This window comes from Chelon labrosus, assembly GCF_963514085.1.
Source record: "Chelon labrosus genome assembly, chromosome: 3".
Classification (NCBI taxonomy): Eukaryota; Metazoa; Chordata; class Actinopteri; order Mugiliformes; family Mugilidae; genus Chelon; species Chelon labrosus.
The window spans coordinates 13,843,245-13,864,150 of NC_140339.1; the positions used below are offsets into that span (position 1 = coordinate 13,843,245).

Consider the following 20,906-nt stretch of genomic DNA (forward strand, 5'->3'; position numbering starts at 1 on the left):
ATCTTTTTAAAGGTTGTGAAAATCAGATACTGCATGTGGTAGGAATTCATGTTTTAAGTTGTTGTCAACAGTGCAGAACCGTAGTGGAAACATTACCTGGCTAGTTTTGAATGTTTGGAATTGTAAGAATGTGACGTGGAGCTCAGTGAAGCCGCTTGATCAGTCACTGCCGCCGCATCTGTGACAGTGATTGACTTCCCTCTCTCCCTCTCTATTTTTCACAGTAGCTGTCAGTGATGTCCAGATCTTAGAGACAGACTGAACCTCCATCCCATCATGGATTCCAAGAAACCGGGCATGCTGCGGAATCTCCGCCAGAAGATGCTACCACGTCTGCGACGACACAAGATGAGCCCGAGCAAACTCGATGCCCAGATGGATCACGGCATGGACCACCGGATTAGTTCCTCCGTTCCCGACGTAAGAGACATGAAGCAGGAGCATGCTCGCGGCTCCTCCATAACTCGGCTCCAGCAGAACACTTCTATACACAGCTACAGCAACCCCTCTACGCCGCTTGTTAGGCAAACCAGACGCCAGGGAGGAGCTGGGAGTGGCCTGAACACGGGAGTAGTTAGTAGTGAACACAGACTGAGTGTGCCTACAGACTGTATAGACTGGGCTTCCTCTCAGGAGTCAGTCAACAGTCTCTGTGGAGAGGAGAAGAGCTCTGCAGACACATACTACAGATCTGTTCACGGCATGGAGCCTGAGGAGCTGGCAATGCCGGAGATGATGAGCATCTACAGCTCAGATATACCGTCTGTGGACCCTTCCCAGGACAGCTCACAGGTACAGGTACAGCTTTTAAAAATTAAATAAAACAGATCGAACATCCTAACATGAGCAAGTGATATCACGTAACAAAGAGTCAAGCGTCTGGCATGGCAGCATTTAGAGAGAAGGGTTTTAGTCATTGGCTCTTAATTTGCCGTAAAGTTTCCTTGTTTTATTAACACATTTGTACAGCCATTAGCAGTGACAGTACAATAGGCCTGTAACACATGGGAAAAAAGATGCATGAATTCACCTGTTTGTTGAACATTGGTGGGGATGAGGTGTCGGTATATTTGCTCAGGATGTGCAAAGTTTGACTTGGAAGCGCTGGGTGCAATAGGAGGTCCATCTAAAATCAATAGTTCGCAGCAGCATTGTGTAAACTTTGCCTGCGTGTGTGTGTTTATACTGCGAAACTTTCAGATTGAAGACGAGTCCTTGCTGTCCCGGTACACTGTCAACAATAGGCAGGAAGTGGACTGGAGCGTGAGTGCCACGGTCATGATAGTCACATGGCACACCTCAGTCTTTGAGAGTTGCTATTATCATGTCTGAGCATCAGAAAAAAATGATTTTACTTTCTATAGGACAATCTTAAATATGCCATCCAACAACATTCGCAACCATGCTTTGTTCTCTTGACAATAACAAAGTAATGTAATTATCACGGGAGGCATGACACCAGGAAGAAGCAGGTTTTATAAGGTTCAGAAACCTTTAGCTTTGATTACAGCACGTATTCGCTGTGGCATTGCTTCAGTAAGCTTCTGCAATGTCACCAGATTTATTTCCATCCAGTGTTTCATTCATTTTTCACCAAGATCTTGTATTAATGATGGGAGAGTCTGACCTGAAGGTCTGGACTCTGTGGTGGCCAATTCATGTGTGAAGATGATGTCTCATGCTCCCTGAACCACTCTTTCACAATTTGAGCCCCATGAATCCTGGCATTGTCATCTTGGAATATGCCCGTGAACATCAGAGAAGAAAAAGTCCATTGATGGAATAACCTGGTCATTCAGTATATTCAGGTAGTCAGCTGACCTCATTCTTTGGGCACATAATGTTGCTGAACCAAGACCTGAGCAACTGCAGCAACCCCAGATCATAGCACTGCCCCCACAGGCTTGTACAGTAGACACTAGGCATGATGGGTGCATCACTTCATCTGCCTCTCTTCTTACCCTGATGCGCTGGTTCCCCACTGTCCTTCGGGTTTTTAATAATGCGTTGGACAGTTCTTAACCCAATTTTAGTAGTTTCTGCAGTCTCCTTAGATGTTTTCTCTGCTTGATGCATGCCATTGATTTGACTCTTCTCAAACAGACTGACTACTTTTTTGGCAGTATATATATATATTTTAGAACATTCAAATTAAATACAGTAAAGTTACTAGTGGTCTCCCTCCACTGTCTACATTTTTTTATTTATTTTTTTTGCAAATGGTGCCTGTTTTTGTCAACCTTATAGTCTTGATAGAATAATTTTTCAGTAAAATTGGACGTATACGCAGTTTTAAGTATTCATTTTGTAGCAGTGTTGATTTACAATGATCTTAAATTATGCCAAAGCAACACATCTGACGCCATTTTCACTAAATCAAAGGAAGTATCCTCAGACATATTCCCTTACCTGATGAAATATTTCAGTATCTGCTGAATTGTGTTTGAAAATTCTGTGAAATTTGGACAGACATCCACGATGCCAAGAGGATGAATCGCTTTGTTGTTGTTACTGAATACTAGTTTCCACTGGTCGTGCCACTGTGGTGTTTATGTTTAGCACTGGTTAATAGATGTTGGCATGAGAACCTATTAAGCATTCACATGTTAGCACGACTGACCTAATTACAGCCCACTGATGAACCCTCCATGACATCACCCATAGGATTTCTGAAGAACAGTTTTCGAGGCTCAGTGCAGTGTCTGTAGCCGTTTTGGCTTTGTGTAACTCCACATAACTCCTATCTAGTTCAAAAAATTGCAACGATTTGGACTGTGAGTGGAGATGAGGCAGGGGAGTGATGCCTAGGTAGACATTAAAAAGCGTTGATATAATTTAAATGAGTGAGATGTCCAAAAATATCTTCAAGTGGCTACTCTGGGAACTGCAGTTTTAGGCACTCTGTTGGCTGCACCTTTTAGCCCAGGAGGTTTCTGCTCAGTGTAGCCTCCTCACAAAGCTGCTAGCATGGCTGCAGTTTGTAAGTCTCTCAGTTATTTGAAACAAATGCTAAATATCATAACCTTCACAAAGCTAAGATTTCGTGCAGGACTGTTATATTGGAATGCTTTTTGTTTATACTGGTGCAACTAATGAACTGTCAACTGAGTGTATTTGCTCTGGGGCTCCAGGCAAAAACAACAATACATACATTTTTCTCTAGTGCTGTGTGTGAGAACTTTCTTCACCACTTCACTGATAAAATCACTTCTACCAGAGCACTTATTTCACTTCCTGCTTCTGATCCTTCAGTGTTTGTCCGCTGCTCTGGGCTGGATCCTACTGTTTTGGCAAATTGCAGGCCTATCTCTAAATTGCCTTTCTTCTCTAAAATCTTAGAGAAGATTGTTTATTCCCAGCTCATGGACTTTTTAAATGAACAAAAAATTCTTGAGATTTTCCAATCCGGTTTTAAAACTTTGCACAGCACAGAATCAGCGCTTTTTTTTTTTTTAATTTTTTATTTAGAAAGAGCATTTACAAATGACAATGCCACAGTCTATTACAAACAGCCTCAAGCACATGTATGTATACAATGACATTATCGTTTAAATAGTCACAAATTACCTGCGTATGCGTATTACTATGTAGCTCTTTCAGATGTTTTTAACATTTTATGTAACATTGTTAAAAACTATTAACAAGAAGGAACATGGGAGGCTTCCACATTGGAGAGGTATAGAAAACAAAATGCTAGTGTAGCTATATAGCAAAATAAATAGGTTCAGGTTAAAAAAATAAATAAAGAAAGGAAAAAGAAAAACCTAGGTCACTAGAACAGTTTTCCTGACCTTTCTTCAGTAATTTAGGAGAAGTCCATTCTTATAGGTTTGATATACTCAGTCCATTTACTCCAGATTATGTAAAATCTATCTTTCTGGACTTTAAGGGAATATGACAGCCGCTCCATTACATAAATTTCATAAATCATGTCTATCCATTCATCTATAGTGGGTTGATGGGGTTTCAGCCAGTTTCTTGTAATAAGTTTTTTGCTTCCAGCTAGGAGAATCTGAACCAACTTTTTATCGGTATTTCTCCATCCGTCAAATTGAATGTCTCCCATATAAATTGCATCAATTGTAAAAGGGATATTGACTCCAAATACATTGTTAATATGTTTATGGATTTCCTGCCAATAAGGAACAATGACTGGACAACTCCAGAAAACATGGAAATGATTGGCGTTGTCCATCCCACATTGTCTCCAGCAGCTGGAACCCCCTCCCCCGTATCTTTTTTGTAAAGGTGTAATAAAAAACCTAATTACACTCTTCCAACAGAATTCACGCCAAATAGTCGAGCAGGATGAAGTCCATTGTACGAGACACATTCTTTTCCAAGCATCCTCTGTTATAATCAAATTGCCTTCTCTTTCCCACTTTTCTTTTATATACCAGGTATTTCCTGATTTGTGATGGAGTATAGCTTTATATAGTCTAGAGATAATCTTAGTACAGGGAGACTCTGATACCAACAAGAGAATTTTCAGAATTCCTGTTTCTATTTTACCTAAGTTTGGTCTCAGATTCTGGTTAAAGTAATTTCTAACTTGAAGATATCTATAGAAATCCTTTTGCTCAAGATTGTATCTTTTCTTTAGGTACTCAAAACTATGGAATGTCCCCTCCTTCGTAAATGAGAAATAATTTGTTAGACCTCTGGCAGCCCATTTTTTAAATTTACCATCAGATCTGTTTGGAATGAATTCGGTGTCATAAGCACACCATCTCAGTAGTTTAATTGAATCATTTATATTACAAGTTTTCGCAGTTTCCTGCCAAGTTCTCAATAGTATGTTTAACCAAGGGTTGCCTATGTTCAGCTGTTTATTCAACAGTTCGTTATCTGCAATAGTAGCTTCAATAGGCATCCCTTCTAGTAGCTCAAGTTCAACTTCCTTCCAACGTGCAGAATAAGCTGGGGTACATAAGCAAACCAGAGGCCTCAACTGTGCTGCTAAGTAATACTCTCTTAAGGAGGGGAGACCCATACCCCCACTCTCTTTGCTTAGTTGTAAGGTCTTAAACTTAATCCTGGGTTTTTTCCCCTGCCATAAATACCTGGATATCATCACATCCCATTCTATGAATTGCTTGGTTGGTATTGATACTGGAAGATTCTGGAAAAGGTAAAGCAATCTCGGCAATACGTTCATTTTAATGGACTCCACCCTGGAGCTTAGACTCAAGAAAGGGATAATATTCCACCGCGAAATGTCAGATTTCAACTGGGAATTTAAGGGGTTATAATTCGAATCAAATAATTTTGTGATATCCTTTGTTAAGTTTACCCCTAAGTATCTAATTGATTCTGCATCCCATTTCATTTTGTATTTGCTTCTGATGTGGTTAGGTGGGTTATAGTTGAAGGTGATTACCTGTGTTTTTTGTATATTAAGTTTATATCCTGAATACACCCCATATTGTTCTAGCAGGTTCATAAGCTTTGGAAGTGACTGTGTGGGTTGTGATAAATATATCAATACATCGTCCGCAAATAAGGCCAATTTATTTTCTCCTGATGGCATATTTATTCCTTTGATGTCTGTACTTTGTCTGATCCATTGGGCCAAGGGCTCAATAAATAGAGAGAAGAGGAGAGGTGAGGCGCAACAGCCTTGTCTCGTTCCTCTTTCAAGGATGAATGGATTAGATAAGTGACCATTAATTTTTATTTTTGCAGAAGGTTTATCGTATAGGGCTTCAAATACTTCGATAATAGATTTATGAAAGCCAAATTTTTCTAATACTTTATACAAAAAAGACCACCTGACTGAATCAAAAGCCTTTTCGGCATCTAGACTAATAATGGCTGTTTCTATTCCTTGTTCGATAATCCAATCTATTATGTGCAAAGTTCTCCTAGTATTATCCTGTGTTTGTCTTTGTTTTACAAAGCCAGTTTGGTCCAAGTGGATCAGTTCTGGTAATATATTTTCAATTCTTTTGGACAGGACAGTTGTAAATAATTTATAATCTATATTCAGTACACTAATCGGTCGGTAATTGCTGCACTCCAATTTGTCTTTTCCATCCTTTGGTAACACAGAAATAATAGCATATCTCCATGAGGCCGGGGTCTCTTTCCTCTTCAACACCCAATTAAAAGTTCTCAATAGTACTGGAGCCAGTGCTTCTTTCATAGTCCTGTACCATTCAGAAGTGAAACCATCTGCACCCGGCGACTTTCCTGTTTTCAATTTACTTATTGCTGCATTTAATTCTTCTATTTTTATTTCAGACAATAGTTTATCATTTTGTTCATTTGTAATGGTAGGTAAATTAAGAGTGGCTAAAAATGATTCAATCTGAAAGTCATTATTCATTCTTGGTTGGGAGTACAGCGATTTATAATACATTTCAAAACTTTGCTGAATTCTCTCTGTTTTTGTTTCAATGTTCCCCGAATAAGGATTTCTTATTTTATATATTGAATTGTCTGCTTGTTGTTTGCGTAATCTGTAAGATAGGAGTTTAAGAGATTTTCCACCAGCTTCATAATAACGTTGTTTTGTAAATAACAGCATTTTCTGTATTTCTAAAGTAGTGATTTCATCTATTTCTTTTTTGATTTTATTCATTTTTAATCTAGTTTCCTTATTTAGAGTCTCTACATGGTCTCTTTGTAATTCCTTTAATTTCTCTTCCAAATTAATGAGCCTTTCTTTTCTGAGTTTCTTTTCGTACGACGAGATAGCTATTATTTTCCCTCTGAGGACTGCTTTGAGCGCATCCCAGAGCACAGATGGCGTCACCTCCCCATTGTCATTCAGCTCCAGATATATTTTAATTTCTTTCCTAATTTTTTCCTTAATTTGTGAGTTGTTTAGAAGATTCGAATTCAGGCGCCAAGGTAAAGATCTTGGTTCATTGTCTAAATGTATTGACATGTATATGGGGCTATGGTCAGATAAAGTAATCGGACCAATATTACATTGTCTTATTCTGTGAAAGTCTTTGCCAAAAGTGAAAAAATAATCTAATCTGGAATAAACTGCATGAGGTGAGGAGAAGTGGGTAAAATCTCGGCCAGACGGATACAACTCTCTCCAAACATCGATAATTCCCACTTCTTTCATCAAAGCATTCACTTTCTTACTGATAGCTTTTAAGTCTGACTTTTTATTGGAGGAGTCCAATCTAGGATTCAAACGAATATTAAAGTCTCCTCCACAGATTAAAGTGCCCTGGCTTTTTGTAGTCATTATTTCAAATATTTTCTTGTAAAATAGCCAGTCACTACCAGGGGGGATATAGACATTCAGGAGGGTTATTAAGGCTCCGTTAATTTTCCCAATAACCAGAACAAATCTTCCTTCCTTGTCCCTAATTTCTGACACGTGTTCATATTTAACTTGACCCGATATCAATACAGCGACTCCTCTGCGGCGTCCTGATTTGTGAGAAGATGAATATATGTATTTGAAGCCCATTTTGTTTAGCTTGTCATGTTCTATATCACTCAAATGCGTTTCCTGTAGAAAAGCGATTTGAATCTTTTCTTTTTTTAATTTGGACAAAATTTTTCCTCTTTTGATTGGACTATGTATACCATTTACATTATAAGAAGCTACTTTTAGAGTTTTACCCTGCATACATGTGAACAGAAATCAGTCTCCATATACTTCCTAGGGAAGCCTCCCCTCCCTGAAAGAACTGACAGGGAATGAACATAGAAAAAGAATGCAAAACCAAAAATACAAAACAAATGCACATGAAATATAACAAAGCTGTGTATGACTTCCACTCCAGAGGTCTTTGATGTGACCCTACTGTAGTCTCTAGGGAAAGTCCCTCCCTGAGTCCAGAAGAGGGGGCCCTACTGAAGATAGCTGCACCAACAAGACCCCCCCTGCACCCTGTAGTCTTGCATTTAGTAACTTAACATCATTGATCGGAGTGACCAGGCAATAGTGACAGTTCCCCCGTTTAGATTTAGGTTTTTATATCCCCGTCTACCTGACTTTGAAGGGGGGAAAAAAAAAAAAAAAAAAAAAAAAGGAAAATGAAGGGGGGCTCATTTACCAGACAAACATGACCAGTCTTAACTTGAAGTTGTTGGAGGTGAGGCCCGCCTGAAAGATTGTAGTCTCTCCTTGAAGTTGGACTCTCGTCTGGAGTGGGATGCGCGTCTCCCCCTCCGCTGGCTGTTCCTCTCCCACGTCAGCTGTCGCAGTTTGTCCATCAGCGTCTCTGGAGGTTTGACGATCTCTACCGGGTATCCTCTGTCTGACATGTCAGTTGCCGCTTCCTCGGCGCTCTCGTAGATCTGGGTTTCGTCGTTATATTTGACTTTGAGCCGCGCTGGATACAAAGTTTGGAACGGGATCTGGCGCTCCTTCAGGATCTTGCGTATTTCTGTATATGCCCTTCTTTTCTGAAGAGTACGCGGCGCATAATCGTTGTCCAGGTTTATTCGCCTCCCTTGCCAGGTAAAGCCCTTTTTCTGCCAAGCTAAGCGGAGAACATTTTCTTTTGTTTTGGAGCTGAGGAATCTCACCAGGATGGATCTCGGCGCTGCGTCCTCAGGTGGCTGTGGACCGAGCGCGCGGTGTGCTCTTTCCAGGTGCAAGGGCATGTCGTCGGGTATGTCGAGGTTTTCGCGGAGTAACTTTTCCACGAACGAAGTCATGGATTGGGACTGCTTTTCGGCTCCCTCGGTGACTCCATAGAGCCGTATGTTTTCACGTCTCGACCGGTTCTCCTGATCGGTTATCTTGGCATCCAGCGAGTTGTGTAGCTTAAGCATTTCTGCTAAGATATCCTCTGTGTTTTGGACTCGTTCCTCGACTTTCATTATTCGCTCTTCCGCCTCGTCTAGTCTTACGTTGGTCTTTGAAATTTCCCCCTTAATGTCCTCCAACTGTTGCTTGTTGTCCTGGCGAAAGCCCCTCAGCTCCCGAAGGATCAAGTCCAGATCAACTTTCTCTTCGCCTGGCATTGCGTTAGCCTGTTTGCTAGCAGTGGTCTGCGTGTCGCCAAATGGTCTTTCGCCGTCATTTATTTCTGGCTGCTGAGTCCCCCTCTTGCCTTTTAGCCTGGTATCCATCGTTGCCCCCGCTTAACAGAGTATATAAAAGTGATATTTCGCTTTTTGGGGGGCTAATTCAATGACTTTGTAGAGGGTGCAGGCGGGAGCTCCCTAACTAAGCTGCCATCTTGTCCGTGTCCCACCCGGAAGTCTCCAGAATCAGCGCTTTTAAGAGTTTTTAATGATATCTTTTTAGCTACTGACTCTGGTCACTGTGTTGTCCTGGTACTTTTAGATTTAACTGCAGCATTTGATACAGTCGACCATGACATCCTGATTGCTCGTTTGGAGCAGTGGGTGGGCATCAGTGGCACAGCACTGGAATGGTTCAGGTCCTACCTGTCACATCGGACTTTCTGTGTCAGCCTTGATGACTCTGTGTCCTCCACTGCTCCTCTCTCATGTGGGGTCCCACAGGGCTCTGTGCTTGGTCCTCTTTTATTTTGTCTTTATCTACTTCCACTTGGCTCCATCCTCAGGAAACATGGCATTTCTTTTCACCGCTATGCGGATGACAGCCAGATCTATGTCCCCCTCAAAAAGTCTGATTCATACTCTGTTAACCCGCTGCTAAAGTGCTTAGATGACCTTAAAACTTGGATGGCTTTAAATTTTCTGAATTTTAATGAAAAAAAGACAGAAGTCATGGTCTTTGGTGGCACCTCTGGGACCCCCCCTCAGTTGATCTGGGTTCTTTGGCACAGTATCGCGTCCCAGTTGTAAAAAATCTGGGGATCAAAGTGGACGCAGATCTTAAATTTGACAGCCAAATTAAAGCTGTGGTGAAGTCCAGCTTTTTTCAGTTAAGGCAGCTGGCAAAAATCAAACCAGTTCTTCAGAGACAACACTTCGAGACAGTAATTCACGCCTTTGTGACCACTCGGCTTAATTACTGTAATGCACTTTAGTACTGTGGGGGTTAGTGGGTCCTCTATTAGTCGTCTTCAACTGGTACAAAATGCTGCTGCACGTCTTTTAACTGGCACAAGCAAGTATGAGCACATTTCACCCATTTTAGCTTCACTCCACTGGCTGCCTGTACATTTTAGGATCCATTTTAAAATTATTTTATTTGCTTTTAAAGCCTTGAATGGCCTTGCCCCACCTTACCTCTCTGAGCTGCTGCATCCCTATACCCCTAGCCGATCTCTCAGGTCAGCTGACCAGCTGCTCCTGACGGTGCCTAAAGCTAGGCTTAAGCTTAGAGGGGATCGAACGTTTGCGGTTGCAGCGCCAAAACTTTGGAACAAATTGCCGATGCACATTATGCAGGCCTCCTCACTGTCTCATTTTAAAACCCTTCTTAAAACCCACCTCTTTTCTTTGGCTTTTAACACCATGTAGAGTGTTGATTTTATGTGATTTGGATTGGATTGGATAGTTTTGTGAATACTGCATGAATATTGTAAATCAGAGCTATGATGAAAAAGGAGTATTTTATTTTTTTCCAAACTCCTTTTTATAAAATAAAACCAGTGTGCTTGAAGGTAAAATGCACAGTCTGTTATGACCCTAAACTTGGATAATGTGCTGTTTAGTTAAGGCTTGGAGTTGGAATGACTGTACATGTCAAAGAAAGAGACCAGGAAAGCACAATCATTTTTTTTTCATTCTTAAGTTATTTGGGTTCACTCTGTTCAGTCCCCAGGACACAGGAATTTTTAATAAATGTTCAGAGGATTTGTGCTTGTGGTAGAAATACCAAAGAGCGATCAGCTCCTGACCCTTTAGCTGATCAGCAGACTGAAACTTTTCATCATCTGGGACTTTACTTGTTTTCAGAGCCGACTCCATATCGTATCATGTGATTAAAAAGTATTTTCTCTTTTCCTTTTTTTTTTTTTTCCTCCACAGCATGATAATTATGATCACAACGGTCACATGGTAAACAACGGGGACAATCAAAATGTAAGTTCTGCTTTCCAGTTTGTTCTTTTCTAAAGTGATACTCTGTTGTTAGCATGATGATGGGAAGGTGAAGGTAAGTGGTTTAATTCTAAACTGTATCTCTGCAGTAGACTATGGCTGTGATGGTGTTTAGAGACATGGTTTGTCATTTATTATTTATGTAGTGAGCAACATTGTGCTCTGGCTGACACACACTCATGTCAGAATTTAATTCCAGATTATTTTGCCCTGTTCAGGTCATGATGGAACAGTAGGCTGTGTGTGGTTCAGTTCAGTGGGTGTCGTTCTGGCTTTTGTGACCAGTGAGGGTTGGGACGCTGAGCCGGGGTTTACTGTCTAAAAGATGCCTGGTTTGGTTGAGAGGCTTAAATAGAGATTAAATAATCCATTGCACGGACATGAAGCATGGAACGACTCAGAACGCAACTACAAAGAGCCTCTAGTGGAGTGTGCTTTTAAGAGAAGAGGCAGTAGAAAATTAATACGTCTGTCTACGTCTGTAAGTCTGTAAATAACAAGTGACTACGGAATTAGTGAAAACTGAACTGAATGTGTAATGGCCTCTCCCAAACCATTACTGATGACAGCATTAGGACTTGACCGATTAATCACAGGAATAAGTGAGATAAGGGACAATATAGCAGAATGATTAACATTTTATTAATTTTGGTTCTTTTTGTAAAAATAAAAATGGGTTTTGTATAACATGTCAGAGTAACCATCCCCATTGTGGATGACGCTTGTTCATATTCCGATTTTCAGAAATTAGGTGTGGTGCAAGGTTGCTACCCTTACATGTAAATATAAAACTTGAGTAATGTATTGGTCTCTGTGTCCAGTGTGAAATGGGCAACAAGACCGTGAGCGTGTCGGAGAACATCAGAGATACTCCCAGGTCCTTCCTGCTCACCATCAACCTTAAGGAAGGACGCAACCTGGTCATCAGGGACCGCTGTGGTAAGGACCTCATTTTAGCACTGCTACTGCCAAAGCTCCGCTTAAAACAAGTTGCTGCTGCATGCACTTCATGAAGAGCAAGTGCATGCAGCGGCTTGCGGCAGCATCTGAGTGGAGACCAATCTCTCTGTAGACATTTGTTTTATATAGGTGTGGATACGGAGATATGAATAAAAACAGAACACATTGAGTGTCACTGTGCAAACAACATTAAATCAACAGGCGCAACAGTCAGGTAAAGTGATCGCTTCATTATCAGAATAAGGAAATTGGGCTAATGCAGAAGCAAATAGTATCTTAGCTGGGAAACGGCAGAATGTGGAAGTGTGGTAGTAAGGTTTATTCTGTGGCATAACCTACCCTACTGTATCATCCTCAAGCTTAAAAAGCTCATGATCTACAGAGAACTACATACCTATATGGTCACATCGCTTGTTTCATTGTGGTTTGTCGTTTGACACCTACGTCATCGTGTTCCACGTCCCATTGACTAAGCGCTACTAGTGCTGTTAATCAATTCTTATTCTCATGTTGCAGCATGAGGAGATTTCCATAAATCTACCAGCGAGTAGAGCTGCATGTGCCCTGAAGAGAGAACCGAACACAAAACATCAGTGTGTTATCATAGTTGGCGTGTGTTTACCGTGTGTTTCTTGCGTGCCCTGGTCTTGGGTTTGTGTGTTTAGCTTTGTCTCATTAAATACGGCCAAGAATGTCTGGTGTCTCTGGAGTCAACACAATAATGCATCATCAAACAGACCGCTGAGTGTCAGGTTAGCAGTGAAGCTCCTGTTACAGCATGGGCAGGATTCTTAACAGCATATTCAAACCTGTTAGAGCCACACCCAGCATTCAGTACAGCTAGACTTTCACACTTGGCATGATATTTGGATTCTATTTTTTCTGTCTGTGTGTTCATGTAGTCACACAACATGTCTCTGGGTGAAGATAATAGAGAAGATGAAGGATCTGGTTTCACCACATTATTGTTAAGATTGAATGGTCTTTTAAAAGCGGCACATATACAACCTTTTATTTCGTTCTGTTTGATCAGACTCTATACACAGCATTCATAGCATGTGTGGACATTTGTTTAATGATGATTTGCTGTGTGATGGACTCATGATGCAATGCTCCTTATAATTACAACTCCACACAGAACAAGGCACCATCATATAATATGTATGCAGAGGCCTATGAGCTGATCTGTGATCAGTCCACAAACTGCTTGGTAGAGTACTGCCCTCACATGGTTGAATAACAGAATAACTGAAAGTCACTTCCTTTACGGTGCAGTGAAAATAGTTTAACAGAACAACGACGACAAACTGTAACAGTATTAAATCACATAAATTACAGTTGACATCCTGTAATCCAAACCCTGGTCTTCTTCATATCAGTGACACAAAAAGAAAGCTGCTGTCAGGTTTCACAGTCGAAGCTGAAATTTCATTGGCAATAGATTCAGGAAGTTGTGGTTCCATCGGTTGATGAGAACAAACCCCCTCCTCCCCACATCCTTCATATATGTGTGATGAATCTATGAACAGCCCAGGCCTTCCTTTTACAGGAAACCTTTCCCTAATTCAGTGTAGATGACCGTTTAGAAATGTGCTTTGGAAATTAGACACAGGAGCATTTAGCAAGTCTTTGATACAGTCAGTCAGGTTGATGAGTCTTTTTAAAGATGTGAGGAAAGGGGTTGACAAAGAGTTGTGGTATTGCTTAAGTGAAACCAAATTTTACAACTCTGGAATTTTTTGTTTGTTATTACAAGCCTGCAATCTATGTAGATCTGCTTATTTAGTTAAGTTGGCTTATTTTCAGATAACAGCTAGTCTGTTATTGAAAGTTTTATCCTCTTATCTCCAACACATGACACCTGAACTACTGTACTTGCCAGTTTGATGAGTAAATAATGAAAATGACATATTTCTTTTTGTTGTGCTCATTTTCAGGTACCAGCGACCCTTATGTGAAATTCAAAATGGACGGAAAAACATTCTACAAAAGCAAAGTGATTTATAAAAACCTTAATCCGACATGGAACGAGACCTTTTCTTTACCAGTGAAGGATCTAAACCAGAAACTTTTCATAAAGGTAACGTCTCTGCTGTAGGTTTATCAGTTGGAGCTTCTTTATAAAACTTTGTTTTTCATTCGCTAGTAAAGTTTAGTATTTGCTTTTGGGGAATTACCAATGCTGTCCCTTAGCTATCAGTAAAGGAAGTATAATTTGCATGTGGACAACGAACAAAGTTGGCCAGTAAAAAAATTATGTGAGAGTTCTGCTGCTTCAACACCATCCGTCGAAGTTGGCGTATCAGTGCATGTCCTTTTTACGTTGTTATATGTCATCTGGGAATTAGAGTTTGTGACGTAGTCCAAATTAACGCATATTAAGTGTCACTACACAACAACAGTGATCACAGTGATGTCCCACAGAGACATTAGAACAACCAGCTAACATTACCTTAACTGTCTCTGTAATGCTCTTTCTGTTTGACGTGACACAGGTGTACGACCGCGACCTGACAACTGATGACTTCATGGGTTCTGCCTGCATCCTCCTGAGCGATCTGGAGATGGACAAGTGAGACAATGATAAACTGTGGATGTGTGTATAATATGTTGGAAGCAGCTGGGTTGAGCACCGTTGGTGTGTAGCGGGAAAACTGACTTCTTTTAGGGTTATGGTAGTCATGTTGATTTTAATATGAGGGTGTGAACATGCACACTTATACACAGATACATTAAATCAGTGTTTATGTCTTGCCTTTTTTGTCTAACTGGCTGTAGTTGAAGTACAGATGAAAAGGCGCTCTCTGATGGACATATAATGTTCATACAGTTTTTAAATTACTTTAAACACATTTGTGGCATTTCTTGCTACTTACATAGTTAGTTTATGTGTCAGACAGTAAGTGAACTAAGCCAGCACTTGGCAGCAGTTGCAATTAAACTATTTAGTGACATTTTCACAGGTTTAATTTGAAATCTGCCATTTTTCTAAACATATCATTTGCATTTCTGTAAATTTTGGATTGTAGTATGCATGGTTTTACTAATTTCTGCAGTCTTCCTTAAACCTGAGAATGTTAAATACAGTCATGTTGAATAAATAGACAAATAAATATCAAATAAATACCTTACTACAGTGCAGTGTGCAGACGCCTAGCTCAGTTCTTAGCCAGCCAATTCATATGCAGCCACATACAGTTACACTCAAGGCCACTGTATGAGTTAACATTACATTGTAGAAAGGGGAATGAAACATTTTGTGAAGCTTGCATTGTACATCCAACTATCAGTTTGATTATTTGGTAAATGTAGACCTTTCTTTTTTATAAGCTTATATAAACACAATTAACTAACTACAGTACATCCCCAAAAGAGGCTATATCTTACTAGTCTGCGTTAACAAACATGGTAAAAGTAAAAAAAAATTACAGGGCTGCTTTTTCACATTGCATTATGCTGCTTATTAATAATGATTCAACTAAGTGTATCTTTAACTATGATTGTACCTGCTTCCACAGTGTCTATATCTTCTATCTCTATCTCTAGTTGATGTTGTGTCACCAAATAACGTTGTGTTTGGTCTGAATGAACCTCTGTGTGAACTCCTCGATGGCCCATCTCTCGCCGACATCCGTTTAACTTAAATTGAAACTGGTGCTCTCTTTGTTTCAGGGTCAATGAGATGTCATTGTCCTTGAACGACCCAAACAGCCTGGGGGAGGACATGGGCAACGTGCTGTTGGATATGACCCTGTCACTCAGAAACAGAGACAGTAAAAGAGGAAACGTATGACAAGCCGCCATATGTAGTTACTGCATGTTTGCTCCGGATTTGTCGTACATTTGTGTCTTCTGTCGACCGCCTACTAACTACAGTGTCACTTTGTTTTGCACCTAACATGCATGCTACTGGCGGCAGAAGTGGCCCCATGTGCGAAAACGAAGTAGTAGGGTAAGGCATGATGGATAGACTTACTATAGACTTACTGGACAGACATAATTGAACATTTCCTAAGTTCATTCAATCATACAGGTATCTGCCAAATACAAAAGAGAGGTGTCAGTGCATCAAGCATAAAAACTGTGACAAAAGATGAGTTTTAATGTGGTCCCTTAAATAATAAATCACATTATTTCTCTTATTTTGGCAGTTATCTAAGATGAACTGAATCATTTGTTTCTCTTGCCACAAGAGGGCAGCAAAACGTCACATTTAAGAAAAAAGAAACCAAAGGGACACAAGCTTGTCTTTATGAAATCTGATAAATTTATGTCATTAATGTCATTAATTTAAGATATAACTAAAAAAGTTTTTTTAAAAAGTGGATATACAGCAGTCCTAAAGTCAGCTGACTTGATGTGTAATTCATTTATTTTCAGTAGGTAGTAACTCAGATCACACAGATCATCTGCTCTATGCATGTTTTTTACTTATCATCCCCTGTTCTATACTCACTATCCTGCATGAATTTGTCAATGTGAGTTGGGCTCAAGATGCTTGCTGATTTTGATTGCATGCATTAAGCTTAAGAATAATTGCATGTCATCCACATGACTCTGTGGCTGCAAGTTGTTTCCTTTCTTAAACAGGTGTGCCTAATAAAATGGCCTCTGAACACATGTTCCTCTACTGTGACATGTTAATAGAAACATTGTCAGACATTCCAGCGGTGTCATGTTAGTCCGTCTTAATTGAACTTGGGTTAAATTGATCTCTGTGCAGCTTTGCGCCTTCATGTAAGCTCTGCTCATCTTCTTAAAATATGGTATCCTCTTATATGCGCAAGAGAGATATGCTTCTCTCCTCTGTAGCTACTGCAAGCTTTACCAGGGGTTTCTCAGTGAAATCCTTTCATTTAAGAGCAGACATTATGCTCTTAAATCACTCGGCTTTCTTCCAAGGAAACACTCTTGGTTGTGATGTCCAAAGTATGTAGTTTTCTGATGTTAATTGTATATAATAATAATCATACTGTAAATGATTTTTCTGTTTACTCTACTGGTTTGTCTTTTGTTTCTGGGCTCTTTTGTCTCCACTTGATTCATGTGTGCTTTAGCAGAAAATTAATAATGTTGAGTTTGGTTGTATTCATTTTCCTGTTCGCGTGTCCCCTTCAGTCAGCAGGGAGTCCTCAGAGCTTTCGCTTGTCAGAAACGCTGAGAAAGAGTCAGCTGTGGACGTCTGTTGTGACAGTGACTCTGGTCGAGGGTCGAGATCTGCCCCTGGACTCTCAGGGAGGTCAGTTCTTCGTTCGCTTCAGGCTGGGAGAGCAGCGATACAAAAGCAAGGTACACAGTGGAGGACTTGTGCTTATCAACACTTCCAATCCCTCCATCCTCTTGATTTGTCATTATTCCTGAATAACTCTTTTCCTCTTTTCAGAGCTTCATTCCTGTGCTTTCATTTTTTTTTAATCTCTTCTAACTCTTACACTCCCCCTTCGCAAACACCCTTTATTAATTTTACCATCCTGCCCTTTTTTTTACATTTTAACTATGAAACTCAGACAGCCAATGCTTTTCTGTGAACTGCCCCTTGAATAAAGCCGATAAGTAAGACTGTACATGGCACTGTTGATGTTTTTACTTACAGTTAATACAACGTGATCTCCTCAGAAGTGCAAATGTCATTCTCTCTTAATCTCTGATGTGCTCACAGATCATGTAAAAAGCCAGTCCTAGAAAAGGAAATGGAATGAGCCAAGAAGGGAGATTTCTAGTGTGTAATGTAAAATGCTCAATCTGCGGCTCATGCTGGCAGCTGGATGATGTCTAGCGCTGATGCTCACTTTCATGCGCTGCTGGCTATGTCTCTACTGTCACTGAAGATTATTTTGCTATTGTGCAACACCATCCATTACACATCAAAGCAGCATCTTAATGAGCAGCGCAGCTCTTTTTCCTTTTCTTTTTCTTTTCTTATGTGCAAGTTCAAAGTGACAGTAATTACCGACTTTGCCTTTGTGTGTGATGGGAATTTCTGGATAAGTAGTTCTGGACAATACTGCGCGTGTTTAATTTTTTTTAAATAATAGCTGTGATGATTCACCTGCATAGCTGAGTTTTGCCACATTTTCTTTTTCTGACCGTGTAATCTAAGTTTGAACGGCCATTGCTTGGACATGTTTATGGATAGAAAATCTTTTCTTTGATGTTTCATGCGCTGTCTGTTTCAGAATCACTGCAAAGTGCCCAATCCTCAGTGGAGAGAGAGGTTCACCTTGAACCAGTTCTTGGACAGTCCAGGAATCCTGGAGGTGGAGCTCTGTTCAAAGGGAGGAAGGCGGACTGAGGAGTGCTTGGCGACGTGAGTCTCTGTTCAGCTCTTTGAATCCTTGCCCTATAAAGCCAGCTTACATGTCACCAGTCTAACACCTTGTCATTATCACTCATTAAACAGCATCTTGGGTGATCTGAGCACAAGGGGACAGCATTAGGTACAGATGTGTGCAAACCCTAGATGCACTGAGGATGCATTGATATCTGATCACTGACATTCATTCACCAGTGCATTCAGCAGTTTTGCCTGCTCAAAAAAAAAAAAAAAAAAAAGGTGACTTTTGTCTTTTGGAAAGTGCTTGAGCGCCTGAAGAGAAAACACAGAGGCATGTTTGCTGTCTTAGTGTCTAAATGAAGACTAGAGCTTTCAGTCATTTGTCATACAGAGTATCTAATGTACTGTATGTGTGCCCTGCAGTAATATGGTATTACTTGCACGTTTCCTCATGCTGGTGCTGCTTGTGATGAATGCTATGAATGTATGTGGGTGTGACTGAAACTTGGCTGCATTTGTGTGTGTATGTACAGGTGGGAAGTGGACTTTTCCAGGGTCCCTTTCAATCAGAGGCAGCTGTTCACACACGCAATGGGCCAGGGCAGAGGACGCTTGGTATTCCTGGTTACTCTGAACGCAAGCAGCGGCGTCTCTATCGCCGACCTTTGCGCCGCACCGCTTGATGAACCTCAAGAACGACAGAACCAAGTGGACAACTATGTCAGTATCTCTACTGTGAACTTTTAGCTATGTTTTTTGACAGTTGTGTACCTCTACGCACTCATACACACTTTATAGGGACATCATTATGGATCATGGATTCTACAAGTTGGCATAACTGAATCACATTTCTGAGCTTCACATTCTGGCATTCTACCTCACGAAATCCATTGTCATGCTTATGAAACCAGTTGAGATGACATTAACTTTTTTATTTTGATTTATTTTTATGCCTTTAATTTGCATGGCCTACCACAATACTCCCAACAGCTGCTCCATTCAGACCATGATGGATGGTATTATGAGTCCAAAGTGCAGCAAAACAAAAGTGTTGACACAAGGCAGGTCCTTGAATTCATGCCAGTGATGCAAAATTCAGCGCTATTTTCTGTAGACTTTCCCGCCTTTGACTGCCTAGTTTTCTTGAGCCTGTGTCCACTGCCGCCTCAGATTTTTACTCCGCCTATTCTGGCCTGTCTCCTCCAGGAAGTTTTCTTTTCAAGCAGAACTTCTATTAATCTTTGATTGGATAATTGCACAAATAAGTTGGTGCACATGTGTTCTCTCTTGACTGTGAATAAGACAATAAGATCTTGGTCCCAGCTTTAAAATGTAGTGCAGCATTATATATTGAATATAAAGTCTATATTGTTTATCAAGGAAAGGAGTATGATCCAGGATTGACAAGAAATGCATCAGTAGCTGTAGAGTGAACACATCTAACATTTATGATTTCCATAACTAATAAAACATGATCTAATGAAATGTTTTATTGGGGAGGGGAAAAAAATAACAGTTGCAAGTTATTCCAAAGGCTTTTACAGCACTTTCTGTTTTCTGTGTTGACGGGCCAAGAGATGGCAGTATCTGCTTGGTGATGCGCACAGAGCCCACAAAAAGGTTTTTTTGCGATGCAGTGTTTTTTTTTTTTAACACCGGCTAGGCAGTCCTGTAGAGAGTTCACTTTCAGAACATTGAGGTCGGGAAGTGTAACTTAAAGACACAGCAGAGTATGTAGCGGGGATTTAAGCATTGAAGAGAGATACTGTGATGCATAGGAACGAGGTTGCTATGAGAAAGTGTACAGCTTTAAAAGTAAAAAGGTCCAGCATGTAGATATCTGGTAAACTATACATGACTTACAGAGGAGGACGAAATAAATACTTGTAACTCCAGTCTGTTCCATTATTCCTTGAGCCTGTTATTCCTCCTTTCAGCTTGCATCCTGTTCTAGTTTCTGTTCTTCCCAGAAAAGTCCGAAAATACTGACAGTGGCTTGATTTTTGGTTCTATTTGAATTTACTGTCAGTTGTGTGGCGCTGCAGATACAAACAAAAACTGCTTTGAAAATGTGTCTTGGATGTTGTAAAATCAAAAAATACTGACATAAGAGAAGAAAAAATCCTTTAAATGCAAAATTAACAAATTCACCTCAAACCTTTCATTCCTTCATCACGTATAGCTTCTTTAAATCTGACACAAAAAAGAAGATAATGAAATGCGGAACAAACATCATGATACAGTGACTAGATCATTTTCCACAATTTATTACATTTGGAGATGTCAGAGATTTGAACAAGATTTAGTTGTTGTGTAGTTTCTTTTAAGTTGTTTGCAGTTATTTGTGTTTTCTAATTTCTCATCAATCCAAACCTAATTTGTCTTGTCTGCTTTCTGTGCCCTCAGCATTTGAAAAGGTCCCTAAAGAACCTCCGCGATGTGGGTTACCTTCAAGTAAAGGTCATCAAGGCTACAGATCTGATGGCTGCTGATTTGAATGGTACTTTTGCACTTTTGGATTATATGTACTGCTTAAATCTGAAATAATAACAAGAACCCTGCATTGAAGTGTCGTGTGTTGTGTTCTTCAGGCAAGAGTGACCCTTTCTGTGTGTTGGAACTGGGGAACGACAGACTGCAGACGCACACCATCTATAAGACCCTCAACCCAGAATGGAATAAAGTCTTCACGTTGTCAGTTTGAGAATTTTTC

At 40.3% G+C, this 20,906-nt stretch overlaps 1 protein-coding gene across 7 annotated transcripts in view; it reads left to right on the forward strand.

The window, feature by feature from the left end:
• The window catches only part of mctp2b (multiple C2 domains, transmembrane 2b), a 42,856-nt gene that overhangs the window by 10,224 nt on the left and 11,726 nt on the right, over positions 1-20,906 (forward strand). For 3 of the 7 annotated variants that reach the window (XM_084540919.1, XM_084540921.1, XM_084540922.1), the window contains exons 2-13: positions 225-798; positions 10,888-10,941; positions 11,781-11,898; positions 13,857-13,999; positions 14,415-14,491; positions 15,592-15,706; positions 15,839-15,871; positions 17,038-17,208; positions 18,096-18,226; positions 18,727-18,913; positions 20,600-20,693; positions 20,785-20,887. In XM_084540919.1, coding sequence (XP_084397045.1) covers positions 277-798; positions 10,888-10,941; positions 11,781-11,898; positions 13,857-13,999; positions 14,415-14,491; positions 15,592-15,706; positions 15,839-15,871; positions 17,038-17,208; positions 18,096-18,226; positions 18,727-18,913; positions 20,600-20,693; positions 20,785-20,887 — 1,748 coding nt within the window. In that variant the 5' untranslated portion in view covers positions 225-276. The remainder of the gene's footprint in view (positions 1-224; positions 799-10,887; positions 10,942-11,780; positions 11,899-13,856; positions 14,000-14,414; positions 14,492-15,591; positions 15,707-15,838; positions 15,872-17,037; positions 17,209-18,095; positions 18,227-18,726; positions 18,914-20,599; positions 20,694-20,784; positions 20,888-20,906) is intronic. The other 4 variants (XM_084540920.1, XM_084540923.1, XM_084540924.1 and 1 more) reach the window with 3 other exon arrangements.